Genomic DNA, 21,241 nt, shown 5'->3' on the forward strand with positions numbered 1-21,241 from the left:
CAGCCCACTGTTTTACGTTTCATGCAACTGTACATGCAACATGTCCACCAAGTGTTTCGGGTGTCTTCCACTTTCTGTCGAACGAATTCGTTGAGTAAAGCTTAAAGATTATGTTTATAATTTCTTTCTCCTCCCCCCCTCCCCTTACCCCACCTTCACAATATACCATATCCAACAAAAGTATACATTTTGTTGAAGCTCGCTTTAAAGCCCATCCTTTAAGTAACACAGCGTTAGGAACTTAGAGCATTAAAAATTCGTAGGGAATTTCTAAAAACTCTTAGGAAAACTGTTTATCGATTGAACACGATTAATTTCAGCAGCCTTTAATTGTTAATTACTCGAAATTAACTTATTTAATTTTTGCACAACGAAACTAAAATGTTGTTGTTTGATTGTGTTGGTGTTAAACATTGGTTGTCATAGTTATCAGGTTAAAATGAGTAAACAAATGATAAATAGAGGAAAAGTTTTAAAAAACCTTTTCTCAAAATCAGATCTTTTTTTTTCCACAAGTTGACGTCAAAATTGACCGGTGCTGCTCTTCAGTTGGATTTAATTTACGGCGATATAGAGACTCAACCAATCGAAAGAATAGGAAAAAAGTAAGAATTTAAAATAAAAGTAAAATTTAAATTTAACTTTTTTCCCAAAATGTGTTTACAATCTATCATTAAAACATCATATTTTCAGTAATAATCGAGGCAAAAAGAGTTGATTTAATTTAATTATTTCTAAATAATTTATTTTGAATGAAAAAAATATAAAAACATGTTGTGCGTTGTCTTATTTCAATTTTTATTTCTTATTGATAGGTACCAACCTTAAAAATCACCAATAAAAAACCTTAAAAATCACGAGGAGTAAAATTTAATTTTAACTTTTTTCCCAAAACAAACATTTTTTCAAGAATTTTTAATTTTTTTTGTGTCAAAATGCCAAAAAATTCCATTGGGTCAAATAAAAGTGTCAATTCTCCAAAATTTAATGTTCCATAATGCCATAAGGCAACGCTGATTTGAAACTGATTTTTATTGCTAAATAGCAATTTAGTTGGAAAGAGTACGAGCCACACGACGTAAAACATAACTGTTTTAAATGTTAAAATAATCTTTATGAGCTTTCATGAATATTTATATTAGTATAAGACAGATTAAATATCTAGAGAAAAAACGTAGAGCCAAATTTATTGTTTAAATCTTCAGCATTTCTTCTTTTTAGGATTTTTTTTTTTTCGGACCTGAAAAGAATTTTCATATGATTAGGAAGTAACAAAAGTTGTTTAAAAAAAAAAAACTACAAAATCTTGATAAATTAAATTTTCACTTAATATTTCATTTATCAAGAACAAAAATAAAAATCTAAAATTAAAAAATTACTCTTACGCATTTGTCTTCTATTCGCTAATTAAGATATTTGCGGCACCTTTTTGCACCGCAGAAGCACGGTAGTTTGTCGTCCTCAAGCGCAAACTTATAGTCATAAGTCAATTCTTCACCGACTGTAACCCTGCGTTTAAAAACGAATTCCTTTCAAATTTGTAGTAAAACAAGATTTGCAATCTTTTTAAGAAAATAAAACTTACCTTTTTTGAGCGAATATAATAATTTTTTTACAACCATCTATAGATATGATACGCGAGAAGCAATTTGGCTGAAAAAAAAAGTGAAAATTATGTTATGATGCGAAACGATGGCGAGGCGACGTTCATTTCTTCCACTCAAATAAAGCTTAATCGAAATTATACCTCACAAGAATGATTGATGAATCTAGCAGCGTTGCCTTTTGTTGTTGCATCAACAACATCAGAGTCATCGATTCGAAACATGTAGCAGCCATAGCCCTATTTATTTAACAAAAGCTTCATAAAATTTCATAAAAAGTGAACACAGTAGCAAACCACTTTCATATAGTAAAACTCGTTTCGTTTTAAAAATAAAAAAAACCTTTTTTTCGTAGTATTTTTCGCGTCGATCCGTAAGTGACGAGCGAATCTTTTCCCCGCTGTATTCAATGATCATTTTCCCTGCTTCGATCGTTTTCTTACAAAACAAACCTCTCCCTTGTATTTTTGATCTACAACACATAAAAGTATTTTTTAAACACTTTGTAATACATGCATGATAGATTATTTGTAATGAATACATCTAACAGATTATTTAAACACACCTATAAACACCGACGTTATCTTTAGCTAGATTTTTTAACAGCCGATACTTCATAGCAACAGGTAGCTCTTGTGGACCAAAAACAGATTCTTCTTCTGGATCGTTATTACAAGATTTAGGCGGCTGACGATAGGGGGAGGCAAGCCAAGCAAACATATCTTTTTCAGCTTTTCTAAATAAAAAGTCACACGTTACTGTCGTGTACCTTATATTCTTATAAAAATTCGTTGTAAATCAGTGAAATTTAAATTTCGCTTTTTTTCTGAAAAAACACGTGAAGTGAGTGCAAAAAAACACATGAAGTGAGTGCAAAAAAACACGACGAAATGCAGAATAAAAACTGTTGCATTATTGCTATGGATTCAATGGCTTAAAATTTTAAAACTTACCTGGAGAAAACTTCAGACCTGGCGCAGCCACTTGGGTTGATTGATATATTCTTAAAAAGCATAAATAAAACCTCAAGAAAAGGCTTGTTAAAGACAAATTAACAAAAGTAGAATAAAATATATGAAAGTATTAAAAAAAAGAAAGCTTTAAACAGGTACCTGATCTTCTTTTCCCACACAGGGCAGATGATACTGGAACTTATATGTACGACACTTGTGGCCGCCAGATAGTTGCTCCACAAGATAAGAAATAAAATCTTTTGAGACACCAATAAAGTCATAAACATCATTTGCTTAAAAAAATGAAAACAGATCACTAATAACACTAATATTGACGAACATATCAACAACAACAACAACAACAACAACAACAACAACAACAATGCAAGAGTAAAATCAATGTATGACCTAGGTAATATAAAAAATCTAGATGCTTTTTTTATTTTCTTATGCAGTGATAAAAAAAGCCATTTATTATTAAAAAAAATTGTTATATAAACCGAAAAATAAATGATAACTACGGATTGCATAAAAAGCGTCACTTTCATGCAGATTTTCCATAATTTTTTTATTTGAAATAGTGGACCAAAATGAAAATATTAAAAAAAAAAAAACAAAGGCCAGTGTTCAACACTGCTGCAAAACTGATCCATCTTTATTTTTGTTCAACACTGCAGTTACAAGTTTTTTATAAATAGCAAAATTTTCAATTCTTAAAGCACGTTGACCACTTTACACCAAAAGTGAAAAATTTCAGAAATTTAATGTCTAGTTTTTGAGATCTCCATTTTTAAACTTTACATGTTTAAAAGGGTGTGAAGTGTGAAGTATTTTGCTCGCTTTTTGCTATTTGATATTGCACATTTAATTTTGCTTATTTAACTTTGCTAAGTATACAATTAACTACTTTAATAGTTTTACTAACCACAATGAATACATTTTAATTTTTTTGTGATTTGAGCTATAAATGGTATTTTGACTGATGGAGTTTGATTGATGGATGTTGGTTGATGGATTTTGATTGATGGATTTGCATGAAAATTATTAAATTTAATTCTCCATTAAGGAAGAGAGAGAGAAAAATAAAATAAAAAAATAAAAGTCAGTTGTAAATAAACCTGTATTTGAAAAAAAAAAATTTTATACTCATCTATAAATCAATATTAGTAAACGCACACCTACTTTCAATCGTTATTGGAGACATATTGAGGTCAAGCCTTTTATTGTTAATTTCTTTAAGTAAATCTTTCCAAATCTCTATAAGAAAACCGAATTACAATATTTAATATTATCAAAAGATAAAGAGAATTGTAACCTTTAATTAACTATAAACCTAAAACTACCTTCCAGTGAATTATTTTCTCTGAGCCATCCTTCGTCATTCTTCAAAATAAAAACTAACTGTGTTTCAGATTTTTTAACTTTTTCACATTCACTTTCATCTAACAACTTTTTAAGAACTTCACTGTAATTTCTTCTGCCAATTTTTTTTGGTTCTTTTTGTTCAGCTGAGGTTTTTCTCTTTTTAAGCTTTATCTCAGCATAATCATCTGAAATAATATCGTTGTTTGATATGCAATTTACTTCACTTACTATAATATCATTATCAACAACTTCATTATTGCAATTTTTTGGTTCTATTTGAATGTCACTATCAAAACTTATTGGATTGTCAACCAATCCATCATTAAGATTATTAAAATACTTTGACAAAAGTCGTTTTTTCGGACTTGCCTCATTATCAGCCATTTTAATTCTCTTTTTAAGTTTATTTCTCTGCAATAAGGATGGATTTTTTTTTATTTTGTCCAAATGTATAAAAGTTTCATTATCTTCATGCTTAGGAAATAGTGTTGCGTTGTGTAAATTGCAAGGATTAAAGATTTCCTGTGTGGGTGTAAGACTCTGATGCTGTGTATCAAACACTGCATTGTCAGTATTAATCTCTGAAGCTATCTCGCTAGACACTGGTAAACATCTTTGGGGCATAGGGTAGAAATTTTTGCCCAAACAATTTTTGTTTATGTTAAGAATTTTTTGAATTTCACAGTTTTTAATACCAGCATGCACTAGTTCTCCCCACAACTCCTCCGGTAAATTAACAGAGTAACAACAAACATCATCATGCTTGCTTGTTAAGTTAATCACTGGAATATCTTTACTTATTGAACTTTTGTCTGTATAGTTAACCATACGAGGATGTGTCTGAATATATTCACGAAGGCGGCAAAGCAAAGCTTCGTGTGTTTGCAAACTTAACTCTGTCTCTTCTTGACTTAGATTAACAGATGGGAACATGCCAACTGGATTTTGGAATTCTGTATGTTTTTGTTGATTTGTTGAGTTAGGAAACACTTGATCGTGTTTTTCGTTGTATAATTTCATACTGTTAGGAAAAGTACAAGATATCATTTCTGAATTTAAAAACGATTCAAATGATGAAACTTCAGAAACATATAAATCAACACTGGTATCACAACTGTATTCATTGAAGTTGCTTAAGTCTATAGAACTTCTATCAAAATTCAGCTCCTTTGTTTTTAAATGAGGATAAAAATCAGGAGACACTGGGGAATCGTTTGAGTTATTTTTAGATAAACAAGATAGATTTTTCAATTTTGAGAAAGAATTAAGTTCAACAGAACTCTTATCATTTGTAAATGACAAGCGTTGATGAAGCCTCCGCTCTATTTCATTAGAAATCTGTCTTGTTAAACTTTGTTTTTGGATCGATAAATGCTCTGTTTGCTCAAGATCACAGTTTTTAGGAACTGGTGAGGTTACTTCTTCTAATTCGCTATTGGATTCATGAAAGTCATAAACATCAGCGGGTGATGTTGCTGATAAAGTAGATGCAGATGAGCAGGATGAAAACTCAGAGGTAAAAACACTTGGATATTGTGTATAATTTGCAGATATGTGTTTTTCTTCATATGCATTTTTACTTAAATAAATGTCTGGATCTTTGTATGGTTTTAAGTTGGTTGTATACTCAATTGGTTGCTCATTAGACGCTGGTTCTTTTTCTGGCTCTGGTTGTACAATTGAGTAAAAGTTGTGGTCCTTGTGAGTATAAAGCTCTGTTTGAGCTAAACTAAATGTTTTTTTTAAAAATGTCAAAAACTCTTCATGGACGCAAAATTTAAAATTGTTTTTCACAAAGCAATTTTCCGTATGAAGCGACTCCATTTTTATTTGGGCATCAAGCGACTCCACATTTTCATCACTGCAATTGGTTTTGCAACAACATTTCAAATTTTGTTTTAACTGCTGCCATTCAGCTCCATCATGACAAAAAGTCATATTATCATCTTTAGGAACAATAGCATCTTCTTTTACTAAATTTTCTGGTGTATTATTTAAACTATGCACTTCACAAGTGTACTTGCAACGATTTTTAGGATTGTTTGCACTCCAGAAGATCTTTGTTACTCTACAAATTAATTTTTATAACATTAGAAGATCTTAATAACACTCGTACTACAAAAAAACTGTAGAAAATCTAAAAAGAATCAAAACTCAAAGCAGTTTTTAAATTATGTTTTATTGACTTACATTCTTTAAAAAAATGAATTTAATTATGTATAAAAACTTACAATAAAAACTGGCAAAAAAAAACTGTTTCTAGATAAATTTTTAAAAATCCCTCTGTTCAATAAGAGCCATAAAAGTAAAACAGTTGAGACAATACACACACATTTGTGGATGTTTTCAAATAACTACAAAAACTCTAGAGAATGTAAAGAGCATTCATTAAAAAAAAAGCTTTAAAATTTTTTAATCTCAATGAAAAATCTCACCACTTTCAGCAAATAATGTGAAAAAAATATTTACTTGTAACTAACTGGTACCAACACTCTCTGCAGATCAGATTTATCCAACAGAGAGCCTAGAGCATGCAAAGTAAAATTCCCACAGTAAACTTTTATATCTTTAGGATCAAATCCCCTTTGAACCTTTTTCAATGACTTATAACGAGCAAGATCAACTAAAACTCTTCTTGAGACAATAAGTTGATCTTCCTTTAAAATCAGCTACAAGATAAAAAAAAAAAAAGCACAGTGATTTGTGATGTTATTTTCTACTTTAAATTTACTTTGGTTTAATTTCATTAGTCTACTTTAAATACAAATTTTAAAAAATTTCTTATCAGAAATAACAGATACTTTTGTATAAAAAATTATAAACAAATTTTTAAATAAGGATTAATGCAAAAACTCCATCATTCTGCACACAAATGGTATAAAATTCATAGAAAATTATACACATAAATATGTATAATTTTCTATGAATTTTACTTTGTTTAAAATACAACTATTTGATTTATATATTGACAAAAGTTCATCCCTGCGTTAGGAAATAAATCAGACTAAAATAGAAAAAAATATATAACTTGAGAAGAACAAATTAAACAAGCTTACATTTTTATTAGCTTTGTTGCTGTGTGTGTTGCAGTATATTTTCTTGTCGTCTAAGAATAGCACTTGCTTTTGCCTAAAGCATTTTTTTGTATGAAGTATTATTTTAAAATTACTAAAGTACACAGAAGAAAATTTAATGAAAGGTAAATTAATTTAAAATAGTATTACATAATTATCATGCAATACATTGCAAAATACCGTATCATACCTTAGTACTAGAACTATGAGTAAAAACAAATCAGTTTATAGTTAAAACTCACTTAGCACAGAGAAAGTGATAACTTTTAGGGCATTTTTGAAAACAACACCCAACAGACGCTCCAAACTGATCACATAAGTCACATTTCTGAACAAAAAATTATTTCATAAAATAATTTGATGAATTTATCTTGATTTAGAGAATAAAATAAAATTAACAACTGTGTTTTACTTTTTTCTAAAAAAAATGAAATAATAACTTTTTTAATACTATTTTATTTCCACGCTTAACAGCTTCATAGACATGCTTCAGCCTTCCTTCTTCATCTTCATATACTTCAGCGGACCACAGCGCGCAGTTCACATGAACCCATTCATTGTCACCAGAGTAAAGAAGTCGACCTGCACCAAAGACATCACCATCGCCATTGACACCGCAAAACAAACATCGCCGCGTATCCTGAAACTTTTTAGTGTTAAATTATTAGATTTATTTCTTTATTTTCAAAACTTACTCTAAAAACTTGACTTTTGAGTTTTAATTTTGAGTTGTTTTACATGTTATAACTAGATTACATACATATATTACATTACACTACATTAAATTACATTATATTACATTGCATTGGATTGTATTGAATTGTATTGTATTACATTGAATTGCATTGCATTGCATTGCATTGCATTGCATTGCATTGCGTTGCATTGCATTGCATACAGATTCATGAAGCTAAATCATTAACAATCTAATTCTTCTAATCATTCTAAAAAACTTTTTTTATTCTGCTATGGCTGAATAGGTAACTTTATGTGTTTAAAATGCTGTGATATGTTGGTTTTATTACTTTCTTAACTGTTTTATTACAACTTATATTAGTAATACATTTTAATTTTATTAAAACTCATTTTTTATGTAAATATGTGACAGTACAGAGCAAGTCATCATAGCATCAAAAGAACTATTTGAATATTTTGTAACTTATGTAAAAGATTCCTTTGATAATTCTTTATGAAAAATATTCAAATCCCTGATTAATTTTGCTGATTGCAACAAAACATTTTTTTTTAAATTTAATCAAATCTGTTACATGAACTACTTTTATTGTATTTATTGTGGTAAGTAGTCTTAAAATATTGAAAAAGCACAAATAATGATTTTATTGGTCAAAAAAATTTTTTTTTGAATTCCCTAAAAGTTTTAAGTGTTTAAAACATATGAAAGGCTGTCATATCAGACTAGGATGACTATCTGCCTTGACAGAAATTCTGGCCATGAGTAAATACTTGAAGATTATAAAACATGAATAAAAAACTTTTTCAAACAACAATTTTCCAATATTTACTGTTATATTTTCTAGAACAACACCATTACAATCATTCATTACACAATTTTAGCTGGCAACATTTGATCCCTTTTTGAGAATTAAAAGAACAATAAGTGAATAACTATTGGGTTGGGAAATATATTCGTAGCATTTTTATATTTTATTTTATTTTACAACGATTTGTTTCTGTTTGACAAAGTGTAAATATTCATTCAATAGAGCTCTTTCTGCTCTACAAAACTGTCCTAATTGTCATTTGGAATAATTTAATTTTTTGTTACTTTTAAGGCTTAAAAATGGAATATCCAGGAGGTAAAAAACAACATTTTCGACACCTACTTTTCTTCGCTTTTCATCGAGGCCAAAAGGCTGCTGAAGCAAACCGGGACATTTGCAATGTATACGGAGACGGTGTCATAGGTGAGTCCACTGCACGAAAATGGTTTGCAAAGTTTAAAAATGGCGATTTTGACATCAACGACACACCTCGCAGCGGGAGACCTTCTGACTTCGACGAAGAGCGTCTCAAAGCACTTTTAAAGGAGGACAGTCACCAAACAAGTCGTGAATTGGCCGAAAAAATGAACTGTGATCATAAAACGATTCTCAACCATCTTCATTCAAAGGGATTTGCTGAAAAATTGGGAGCCTGGGTAGCTCACGAGTTGAGCTAAGTAAACAAAGAAAATCGCCTTCAAATTGCTTCTCAACATCTCGCCCGCCATCGAGCAACACATGGTCATAAACAGCCCTTTTTGTATCGAATCATCATGGGAGATAAGAAATGGTGTCTATACATTAATATGAAGCAAAGGAAGGAATGGGTGGCACCAGGAGATACGCCAAAGCCCAGAGTCAAGCGTGACCTTCATCCAAAGAAGATCATGATATGTGTTTGGTGGGACTGGGATGGCATGGTGCACTAGGAAATGCTCGATAGGAATGTCACGATCACCAAGGAGCTCTACATAGCCCAGCTACGCCGCGTAAATGAAGCTATTCAACTGAAAAGACCTCATCGACAAGGCCAAACCATACTCCTTCACAACAACGCCAGACCCCATGTTGCACAAGTCGTCAAAGCCACACTCCAAGAGCTCCAATGGGAGGTCCTTCAGCATCCGCCGTATTCTCCGGATCTTGCACCCACAGATTACCATCTTTTCCGATCTCTGTCGAACCATAGGAGGGGCGTTACCTTCGATAATGAAGAGGACCTTAAAAACTGGGTCAATAACTTCTTTGATACTAGACCGGGCGATTTTTGGCGGAAAGGCATTGACAAATTGGTCCAGAGGTGGGAGGAGGTCGTAAACAGCGATGGCGAATACATAATCGATTAATTTATTATTATAAGTAAAGATTTCCCTTAAATAAAAGTCTTTGATAAAAACGCTACGAATATATTCCCCAACCCAATATTTATAAGTGAATAATACTAGCTATTTATAAGTGAATGATAATAACTATTTATAAGTAAAATGTATAATTACATTACATATAAATACACTAATAAAATATAATATTAACAAAATATTAACCAATATATCATAACAATGAACATACAATTGCATTATGATCAATCGAATCCTCTTTTGATTCATCACAACCTTTTCTGTGTTTTGAGGCAACAGAATAGGTGTGGTCACCATAGTTTGAAGCAACATGAGTGTAGTCATTCTTTAATAATGTACAGTTAAATTCTGATTGCCTGAGAGCGAGAAAAAAAAACAAATTGAAATACAGTAGCATAATCTCAAACAAACTATTTACAAGTTTCATTTTTTACGTAAACCAGCTTTTTAATATAAAAAAATTTACACCAATAAAAATAATTCATGCCAAGTAACGCCTGATGACTAAAAAATGAGACAACTTTAAAATTGTTATTATAGCCAGTTACATAGCTATCAAATTTAATTTAAAATAAATTTATAAACAATTATATGATATTTACAAAAATATATTTATTGGTTTTCAATAACATTATTATAAGCAATTTGACCAAGACGAACAGAAGTCATTGAGGCATAACACTTTGCCACTTCCAGATCCATTTTGTTAAGACAATTCACAATGCGCCATTTGAGTTGAGGAATGCTTGTTGCTTGCCAATTATCCTTGTAGACTAAGCGTTTCAACTGACCCCAAAAGTCCTCAATCAGTCGAGCTTCTGGTACATTGGATGGATTTTTTACCTTTGGAAGGTATTTGATGTTATTGGCATCGAGAAAAGAAACCACTTCATTTGCATAGTGCGAGCTAACTAAATCTGGCCAGAACAAGTACTCTTTATTTCAATAATGTTCATCAATGAAGGGTATTAACCGCTTGCGGAGACATCCGATGTATGCTTGTTTGTTGATTGCCTGGCCACTTTCAAAAAACATTGGTTTTGAAGTCCTTTTGGGCGATATAATCAAAGAGACTAGCACCTTTTCCTCGTACTTCTTCTTTCTTTTGAATTTGACGTCGCTAGTTGTAGATGATACGTAGCTAGAATAGAAGCCATCGTTGCCAGCCAATGTTGTATTTGCATATGTGAAATATGATTTGCCATCCAAGACAAAACCAAAATTCCTTAAATTGTGATATATATGCTGACACAAAGGTTTGATTTGAGCTAGTTTGATTCGAGCTAGTTGGCTTTCGCTTTGATGTGGAATCTTTTTCTTCTTGTAATATCTAATATTCGTCTTGTTTTTAAGAATTTTAGATATAAACAATTGGTCACAATCGAATCTTCAAGCTACTTGACGTTGTGAAACACCGTGATAATAATCAAATGCCATTTTCAATTAGTCTATGTGCTTTTTGTCCATTTTTGCCTTTGGACTGCTTCCTTTTTTTCGTTGATAGCCTAAATTATTGTCTGCACGTTCTAGAGCACGATATATGGTCGCTTTCGATGCTCCTTCATCTAGAAAGTGTTTTACTGTGAAGATATTTGGCTTTTCCAGGTGCAAATTTCTAAATTGGCGTTTTCTTAGGTCTTCTTGCAAACTTCTTTTATACGGAGCCATTTTAATCAATATTTTAAAACTATAATATAATTTTAATAGAGAATTAAATTCCCTATAAATATACTAATTTATTTCAATGGCATGATTATGAATAGCATACATAAATTAATTTAAATTTTGGTCTCATTTTTTAGTCATCAGGTGTTACTTATGTTTAATGCCTTGAATTATTTTTCTCGGTATTATATTAAAATGAATATTCCTAAATAAGAACTTACTATCCTAACAAGAGGATGAGCAGCTAAATACACAAAATAAAATAATCAACCTGCCATAATTTCTTTGTGTTGGTAGATGAAATCAGAGTAAAGAATTTAAAATTACTAGAGTAGTTGAATATTTTGCAATTAATATTTTTAACTAAAAAAAGAAAGAAAAATGAAATACCTTTTTAAAAACTCATGGTCTTGATTGGATTCTGTGCTTGAAACTATTGCACTAACTGATTTATCAGCTGAATGCCAAGGGAAGACATCTTTCAAGTACTTATACAAAAACATTTATTCTAATTACAAATGTCTTAACTTGTAACATTAAGAACGTTTCATAAATATTATAATATCATATTAAACTTCAGAAGTTCTTGCATAATAAAATAATATAAATGCATATATTTATATATTAGAAAAACATTACACCATACCTTTAGGTACTGTTCAAATAATTCGTTGACCTGTTTGAAAATATAACAATCAAACAGGTCTACTACTTGCATCTCTTTCACCAGTATTTTTAGCTCATTAAGTATATTGAAAAACATCTTTTTAAATTCATTAACATCTTTTATCCTCGAAGAATGAATGTTGTCTAAAATTGTGTCTAATCCAGATACTATTACACTACTTTCTCCAAATACTTTTCTTAAGGCTTTGTAGTCTTTATTTAACATAACGCTTGAATAGACCTAAAAAAAAAAACATTAAAACTTGAAAAACAGAGCAATTTTGAGATTTTACATCCATTGATATCAACAAAATATTTTTTATAAATCAGAAAATCCTCTTACCATCAGCAAAAGTAAAGAAATAAATTTTTAAAAATAGCTGAAACAAAACAAATTAAACAGCACATGATTTAAATTTGAAACAAAATTTTATAAAGACAAACAAAAATTTTTTAAGCTATTTTTATACCTTTAAAAAGCCATTATTAAGTTCATTTCTGACTGCAGCAAACCATTTCTGATTTTCTTTGCAACCCCCCGTGCACAATTTACACAAATACGGAATATTGTCTGGAAGCTCTGCCAGTATTTCATAATCATCTTCTGTTATTCCTTCACACTCAATATGAATCCAAGCTTCACATTTTGTACAGTACATCATTTTTAATGAATTGTCATCTTCATTATATAATACCAAACAAATTGGACAATAATTTCCATGCTGCCAGTTATAACCACATTTTTCACACATGGTGAAGTTTTGCGTCCATCTTGATGACTTACTCTAAGATAAAACCTTTTTATAAAAACAATGTAAATTTTTAAGTGTATTTTAACATTAAAATAGCAGAAAAGCTTTTATGTTGCTTCATTGATGTCATAAAAAACAAAGTTGAACATTTACTTTGTCTTCATGAAACCAGTTGTCAAATATTAAATATCATAAATAATTTTATGGTTCGGAAAAATAATTTAGGAAATTTAAGGCCTAATTCTTTTTCATAAACTGAAAATTTAAAAAAAAATTCAAAAAGTGCATTTTATTGTTTAACAACTTCAACTGTATTACTAAATAAAATTTAAATTAATAATAAATTAAGAAAATAAACTTAAAATTGTTTAAAAAAAAAAGCAAGGATCAGCCACCAATAGAGTTTATAAGTTGAACTAACTCACATCACCAGGAGTTCTTCTGTTGCATTTTATACACTTAACACATTTACCACAAACCTGAAAAGAAATAATTATTAGGAATCTGAATGGAGGATTAAAAACTCAAAACTCAAACTTTTCATTAAAGATAAAATGAACTAAATAACTAGATAAACTATTACCCAGATCTCCTCTTCTCCTTCAGTTTCACATTGATAAAATGGCCCAAGGCATTCAGCATGGTAGCAGTCATGACATGTGTCACACATTAACAAGCTTTCTTTCATTCCGCAAACAGTACAACACTTACATCGATCACAGCACCAGTCTTTTTCATAAATTGGTTCAACATCAAGACAAAACGTATGGAAGGACTCACAACAAAACGAACATATAATCATCTAAAAATAGATTTTTTTTTTTCATTTTTCAATTAGAGGAGTAAGTTCTTCAGGGTATTCAGTAAAAATTAAATCAAAAATTAACTTAGAAAAATTTAAAAGAAACTTTTAAAATTTTAAATTAATTTTAACAAAAATATTGAATTGAGTTAGAAATCTTTATTTCATTACTAAATATTATTTTAAAAGTTGCTCATTTTTTAAGAGATTTCTAAAAAAACAACCTACACGCTCCTTTCCTGCGCTTCCACAAAGAAAGCACAAGTTTTTAATATTTAAATCAAATGATGTTGTCAGACATAAATGATGTCCTGCAATCCATGCTGCATCTTCTTTGTTATCATTTGGCCATGGAATTCTAACTAAGTTATCCAAGCCATACTCAACACGAGGCAGGTGTTCATTAGTTTCTCTTGGTTGTTTAGTAATTTCGTTCATGGTACTTCGAAGTTTTGGCTTGATAGGAGAACAAGTAAAGACCTCAGTATTATTGTATAGCTCCTTGAATGAGGGTCTTGAAAGCTTATCTGTGTTCTCTGCTACAAAACTATGGTGTGTGGTATCACCAGATGTAAAGGTATGTTGCATGGCGCTAGTTGGAGAGAGATTACTAACGCTTACATTACTTTCTTCAACAGCACTTTGTTCAGAAATGTCTTTTTTTGCTACTAGTGCTGGTGGAGTTTTCAACTTGGTGAAGATATGTTTTTCAGAATTTCCTAAAAAAACATTCAAGAGAACTATAGAACAAACTAAAATAGTTAAGCAACAAAATCTAAGCATAAAATATTTTTCAACTGCTTGTTAACTAACATCACACATTTATTGGATATTTTTCTCAAGTTATTTATTTCAAGTCTCAAGATATTTATTAGATATCTCTAAATATTTTAAATAGATAAATTATATCAATATACTGCAAGGATTTACAGTACAAGTTAAAAGTTCAATTTTCAAATACCTCCATTTCTTTTGGGTAATTTCTTATTTATCACTATCTCTTTACCAATAATGGGATATAAGCATCTTCTAGTGCTAAAAAAAAAAAATCCGAATAGAAATAACTTTACTAATCAAAATGATAAATACAAACATTTACATAAAATAAAACCAGCTTAAACCCATCAACTATCAAGGACATATTTAAATTGACAGTAGATGAAAGCTTAACCACATGACATTATAAAATCTTTAAGCTAAATTATAACCCTAACCAACATTGCAATACTTACTAACAAGGAAGATATCTTATAGCATGACCTTTTGCATTCCTACATAAATGTTAAAATATTCACAAGTTTTTACATCTAATTAAAAAAGAAAATTTTTAAAAGTAATTGTATAAAAAGAAAAAACCATACTCACTCCAGTTACTTTAGGCATTTTTATTTTTTTTAAACTAATTGTATAAAAAGAAAAGACCATGCTCTCACTGATTTCCAGTCACTTTAGGTATTTCACACTTACTTGCAGTGTTTACATTTCATGCAATCTTCAGATTTTTTACAATTTGCACAATCCCCACAAAATGTCACCAGACAATTGTTAAAGTCAACAAAGCAAAGCTTTCCGCCTATATTTAGAGCTTTCAATTTAATATTGCCAGTGTGATTTTTCCAAAACTGTGACGGTCGAAAGGGTTTTTGCACTTTCTCTTCCTCGGTGAACTCTTTATCAAAATTATATTTCAGGTTTTTTTTATTTGATATGTTTGTTTTACATTTAAATTTAACATTCCCATCGTTTAACGTGTTTTTACAGTTATTTTTTTCAGGTGATTTCAGCTCTTCTTTATTTAAAAATGGAGCAACTCTATCTTCACTTTCACCTTGGAATATATCCATAAAATTATTTCCTAAATGTTCCGCTTTTGAGTTTTTTGTGAAACCATTCAAAAGAGATTGTTCAATCAAAACTCCATCCATTTGACTCATTTGCTTCGTCAAATGTTTCTCAGGGGAACTATTTTTTATTTTTATCCTTTTTTTGGGTGGTGGGGAACCATTATAAGAAGCCTTATGTGAAGGAGAACAATAAGATGTCACATATTTCATCCTGACTTTCTTTTTCTAAAAAAAAAAAACAACTTAATCATATAAGTTGATCTTTATCAACATCACTTAAATATTTTACATAAATTATGAGCTCATGTAAATCAATCCATAATAACAGCAACAATAATAGTAAAAACAAAAAAAATAAATGAAATAATAATAACAACAATAAAAACATTTGCAAAAACAACATTTAAGTAGCAAGAATAATAATAATAATAATAATAATAATAATAATAATAATAATAATAATAATAATAATAATAATAATAATAATAATAATAAAATAATAATAATAATAATAATAATAATAATAATAAAAATAATAGTAATAATAACAATAATAATAACTACAATAATATAAAAATTATTTAAATATCACTAACAATACAAAAAAATTGGAACAGAAATAGCAACAATAAAAGTAATAGAGTTAATAGTAAATAAATAGAGCAGCTTTTTAACTTTTAGTTTAACATTTCAGTGTTTAAAGAAAACCCCTGCTGCATTACTTAGGTCATGGAAGGTTAACAAAAGAAGATAAATATTTTAAAGTTAACAGAAATTTTATTACCTCACCATATCTTGGTTCAGTATCGTCTAAAAAAATACAATAAACAACACATAAGGTAAAATCCACAGTTTGGATGTTAGATCAATTAATTGTGGTCCTATCAATTGTCTTATCATTTACAAATGAATAAATTTGTAAAACGATTTACAAATGAATAAATTTGTAAAACGAAAACAATTAAATTATCAAACGATTAAATGAAATAAAAACTTAAAAATATTAACTTGGAGTAGGAAGATATATTATTACATCCCATAAGGCCATCAAACAGGCAATTCACACAGACTATCCTAAATCTTAAACAATTGGGTTAGCAGGCAATGACAAATGAGGAGCCTAAGTACTAATTTTTTGTTCATTCAACTTTTCTGTTTACTTTTACCACTTGTGTTACTTTCCATCAAATTTTTATTATCAAACTAAAGAAAGCTTTATAGAATTGTTTAGAGTCTACTAAAGTTGCAATTATCTAACAAATCACAGTAATATTCCCAAATATGTACTTAGAGTACACAGTAATATTCCCAAATGTGTACTTAATGAGAGTATTTCATCAAAGTACTTTTTGAGTAACCAGTGATGTTTGGTGAAGCATTCTTTATTTCTCAAACAATCAAGAGTACAAAAACACAAATTGAATCAACTCATTCATCAAGTGCTCTGCTTGTGCAATATGGAAAAATAAATAAAACAAGCTAACAAAATTTTTACAACAATTTTGACAAATTCTGAATCCTTGTCTTTTTCAATAGTGTATATTTCCAAAAGATTGTTTCATGAGGTGTAATGCAGCTCTAGTCTACAACATGTTGATTAATTTAAGATGAGCCAATAGTTTCAAACACTGTTTTTAGTTTTTTTTTTAATTCTTAAAACACGGCATCTTTACAGTTTTGAAGCTTAAGTTAAAGCTTATAACTACAATAAGTGACTCAGCAATTTGATTGCGATTAGATAGAACTGAGAGATATCAGTTATTAAAAATTATACTACATGAGGTGTTGAGTCAAGTTGGAAAATTAAATTATCAATTGCCTATTGAAATTGATGCTATCTGGTAATATTTAATCAGGTAGTTGGCAATCTTAACAAAAACTAACACTTGTTTGGGTCAGATTCTTGAAGTAAGCCTGAAGTAAAGTGTTTGAGAGTATATAGCATTCCAAGTAATTAGGTAAAACCTACTTAATACCAAAGGATTGAATGTCTGTAAAGTATCCATTCCAAATTACAATAATACAATTCAAAGCACATACCTGTTGAATCCAGAAAAACTTCTTCTTTACATGAACTCATTTCTCTTCCATCAATAAAATGTCTCTTTAGTGATGATCCTCGTTCATAATAAACAAAATCTTTATCTACATTTTTTTTTCTTCTTCTTTGTGGTAGATGAGCTGTTTGTTTATGGGCTTTTTCAAGTAAAAACTTGACTGTTTTATTTACAGCAGTCAGCTTTCTAGATGTATCATACCCCTTGACTGGCTTAACATTTTTATTAATATCATTTTCATGATCTATTTTGTGTAACTTTCTATCCTTCCTGTAACTGTGGTAATTCTTTTTGTATGGATTATCATTTTCTAGTGAAGAATTCTGAGCTTTATGCCTGGAGGGACGCTTTTGTTGTTCAGCAACATTTTCCTTTTATAAACAAAAAAAAAAAAACATTTAAAAATTATTATTATAATAATATTATAATAATAGATACTAGTCTAATTAAAACTGCACTCATTAATAAAATTCATTTTCAAATTTTCTGTTAAAATAATACATGGACCTCAATAATTAAGAAAAAAAAATTTTTTTAGACAAAAAAAGAATACCTTGTTCTTATGATTTTTGCAATTTTTAAAATGAAATGCAAATTAACTAATAAAATGATTCAATGAGACACAGGGGGGAAACAAGTAGCTTATAGTACTTTAAATGATTTAATGCAACTTCAAAAATTACAAAATATTTCAATGTATTTACAGTAAGTAAGTTTGGTATAAAACTAGGTTATATATAGTTCTACCAACTGAATTAAAATTACAGACTGGAAAAATTATTTGTTTACCTGTGTTTTTCTTTAAACTTGGAGTAACCGCAAATTATTGCGCCAATTGGGAAGGGGAAGCAGAGGGAAAATAACCAGTTATACTAAGGCTGAGAGAGGAGGAAATACCAATTAAAGACCTCATTGCTAAATGTACTTAATGTCATATTCTCATCAAAACAAAACAAAACAGTGCTTTATAAAAGGGTTATCCAACGTATGTCTTATATGATCATTATAGATAACTTGAACCTTTTTTTTTCCCATATAAACATGACAACTATATTGATCTACTTTATTCATAATACATTTCCACGTTTAGTTTTGAAACAATGCCAAGTTTCATACTAAAATTTGTAATATTTGCCGAGTTTGCAAATAATCCTGAAAGTAATGGGTGTCGTTTCATCATTTTTATATTTTTCTCTATGTACTGAATATGAACAGCAAAAAAATATAATACACCTATACTGTTCAATTTTTTTTTTTTAAATAATTTTCACTGAATAAAGTTTTTTCAATTTAGATTTTCTTAAAACAGTTGTGTGACTTAAATTCTTTTAGCACGCAAGGTTATCAATTACACTAATTTGCTGTAAGGATAAAAATTCTGGAAAACAACCTGATTTATGTTAACATACTTCAAAAACTTTAGGGGAGAGCAGGGACATCCCATACAGCTGTTCATTTTTTTATCCAAGCATAATTTTGTAAACCAATTTCTGCAGTCTTTGACTTTCTCTTAAACATATTTTCTCAGCCATTAATGAATGACTGAAAAAATGAGCAGCTACATGGGGTGTTCCAGTTCTCCACACAATTTCCCCTACAAAATAAACACCATCATTTATTTACAAATTAAGTTGTATTATGATTTTTTATTAATTTATACAAATATATAATAAAATGCAAATAAAATCAAACTGTCTTCTTCATCACAATTTAACTATAACATACTACTGTAAGTAACAAATGTTCAAAAGATGATCAATTAGAATTTAGTTTTTTTTTAACGAAAACTGTGTTAAACTAAATGTTAATAATTTTTTAATCAAAGTACTCTTTACTTATACTTTAAAAGATAAAATTGAACAGAACTTCGTTGTTTAAACAAATATTGATAAAGCTAAGCTTCAGTTTTAATCATTAAGAAATTCTTTTATTTTACCCTGTAAAATAAAACTTAGTTTACACTTATATTCTAGATTTAAAAATATATGCTAACCTTTTCTTTTTTATTCTCTTTGGTACCTATTTCTGCTCCTACTTTTTTATCGACAGAATCTTCTTCAACTCGAGTATCACACCACGGATTTTTTGTGTCGTCATCTTCTTCTTCAGAAGATGTACCAAACATAGATATATAGTCGTCTTTTGAAATAACCATTGGACTTACAAATTGATTGTAATGGGTCTCAGTTTTATAATCATTTTCTAATTTATTTTCTAGTTTGTTTGGAGATGAAGAGCTACCAGGCAGTTTCATACGCGCCATTTTGTTGTTTCCTTCACAATTGGTGTATATGACGGCAATAATATAATATAAGTTATAAATTACTTGAGTCAAGTGAATTATTAGTGTTAAATTTAACAAAACACTTTGTCCATTACAAAATCCAATTACATAAATGCAAAAAAAACATTTGTTTTTCCATTAAAATTACAGAGTTATGTTTCAAAGATTTGAAGGCGCACATATTTTGTTTAAAGAAAAAAATATTTTTGCATGTATATTTGTTCATATCATAAGGCATGCAACAGTAGGTAGCGCCGCATATTATGAATATATTTTCCCCAAATACTTTTAAATGGTGTGTCAAATAAGATAAAATGATCAATATTTTGCTATAAGCTTCAACAGTCAAAGCTGAGTTTTAACCAACCAAGGGTTATATTGTTTCGCTCAGAACACACAAAAATACATTTATAAATGAGCAAAGATATCTCTATATTCTTTAAAATTAGAATGACCTCATGAAGAAACTCTTGGACATTTTATACTGTCTGCGTTAATTAGTAATCACATTACCTCCTTGAGGTGCATATTAGGTACAACACTAAAAAATATATATATATTTTTAGTACTTAGTTTTTAGCCGTGATTGGATGGGTTGTAATAGCAGACGGTTTATGGAAAAACCACATAACTGTTGGTTATTTTCCGCACTTGCAGCTTTGTAACGACAATTTTACAGAAAAAACATCTTTAGTCCTTGTTTTTATTCTTCGAACTAAAGAGAAGAAAAAAACTATTCAAACTTAAGCTTAGAACCGTTAACGTTTTGTATTTTGATTGAACGAAATGGCGAGGTGAGAATGTTTTAGACAGCGGAAAATAAGAACAGAAAGAAAACGCTGAGACATGAAGGAAATAGCAGTTTTCTTGAACGGTTGAGAAACAAGATCACAGAGTTCATATTCATAAACAGCAAGCATTTGGGGAATTTATAAAGATGACATTGGCGGCATTTAGTTTGTTTTTTATAGTACTTTCGTGAAAATAATCGTTTAAACCTTTAGGTTGCGCTAGATGGTCACCCGCATTTTTCAAGCTTTCCCAGCAAACATCGAGTCTAAAAAAGATGTCTTTTAGAGGTATAAAAAGCGTCTAATTCGTCTAAAAGACATATTTAAGGCGTCTTTTTTAGACTAAATGTTTGCTTGGTTATTTTTTTGTTGTTGACGCTTTTCAATTTTTGTTCTCTTTGTCTGTTTAATATCAAACTATATTTTTTGGCTTATCTTTCTATGGATGTCAAAACAGAATTATATCGAATTATTCGGACACTAGCGCACACACTTCTGTTTTTTAATGTATGCGTCCTGCACAT

At 29.6% G+C, this 21,241-nt stretch overlaps 1 protein-coding gene and 1 pseudogene across 4 annotated transcripts; both read right to left on the minus strand.

Moving 5' to 3' along the window:
• Positions 1–21,241, minus strand: part of LOC149876693 (uncharacterized) — a 615,724-nt pseudogene that overhangs the window by 100,744 nt on the left and 493,739 nt on the right.
• On the minus strand, positions 1,093–20,123 carry LOC145191598 (histone-lysine N-methyltransferase 2B-like). 4 transcript variants are annotated; one of them, XM_090075022.1, is made up of 28 exons: positions 19,636–19,922; positions 18,432–19,236; positions 17,626–18,013; positions 16,370–16,395; positions 15,209–15,810; positions 14,974–15,012; positions 14,703–14,776; positions 13,970–14,460; positions 13,523–13,741; positions 13,365–13,418; positions 12,658–12,972; positions 12,168–12,428; positions 11,912–12,009; positions 10,068–10,212; positions 7,448–7,642; positions 7,239–7,324; positions 6,979–7,051; positions 6,392–6,591; positions 3,901–5,990; positions 3,740–3,814; positions 2,717–2,850; positions 2,558–2,607; positions 2,170–2,340; positions 1,947–2,076; positions 1,748–1,843; positions 1,586–1,653; positions 1,386–1,509; positions 1,093–1,240 (listed from the first exon to the last, which is right to left on the minus strand). In XM_090075022.1, the coding sequence occupies exons 3-27, from the start codon at positions 17,663–17,665 to the stop codon at positions 1,404–1,406; spliced, it is 5,838 nt and encodes a 1,945-aa protein (XP_089931148.1). In that variant the 5' UTR covers positions 17,666–18,013; positions 18,432–19,236; positions 19,636–19,922; the 3' UTR covers positions 1,093–1,240; positions 1,386–1,403. The 4 variants fall into 4 exon arrangements, 3 of the variants coding, with proteins under 3 accessions (XP_089931148.1, XP_089931145.1, XP_089931147.1); XM_090075019.1 differs by lacking the exon at positions 18,432–19,236 and having other exon boundaries at positions 19,636–20,121; XR_016448504.1 differs by lacking the exon at positions 18,432–19,236 and having other exon boundaries at positions 1,186–1,240; positions 3,736–3,814; positions 19,636–20,123.

The sequence above is a fragment of the Hydra viridissima genome, unplaced genomic scaffold (genome assembly GCF_058129835.1).
Source record: "Hydra viridissima isolate aposymbiotic clone 2 unplaced genomic scaffold, HvirCarnegie_v1 scaffold_18, whole genome shotgun sequence".
Lineage (NCBI taxonomy): Eukaryota > Metazoa > Cnidaria > Hydrozoa > Anthoathecata > Hydridae > Hydra > Hydra viridissima.

Coding starts and splice junctions, on each gene's coding strand:
- LOC145191598 (XM_090075019.1), bottom strand. CDS start 19,905: ATGGCGCGTATGAAACTGCCTGGTAGCTCTTCATCTCCAAACAAACTA. Junction 15,811..16,369: donor CTGAACCAAGATATGGTGAG/GTAATAAAATTT, acceptor TTTTTTTTTTAG/AAAAAGAAAGTCAGGATGAA. Junction 1,654..1,747: donor TCATCAATCATTCTTGTGAG/GTATAATTTCGA, acceptor TTTTTTTTTCAG/CCAAATTGCTTCTCGCGTAT.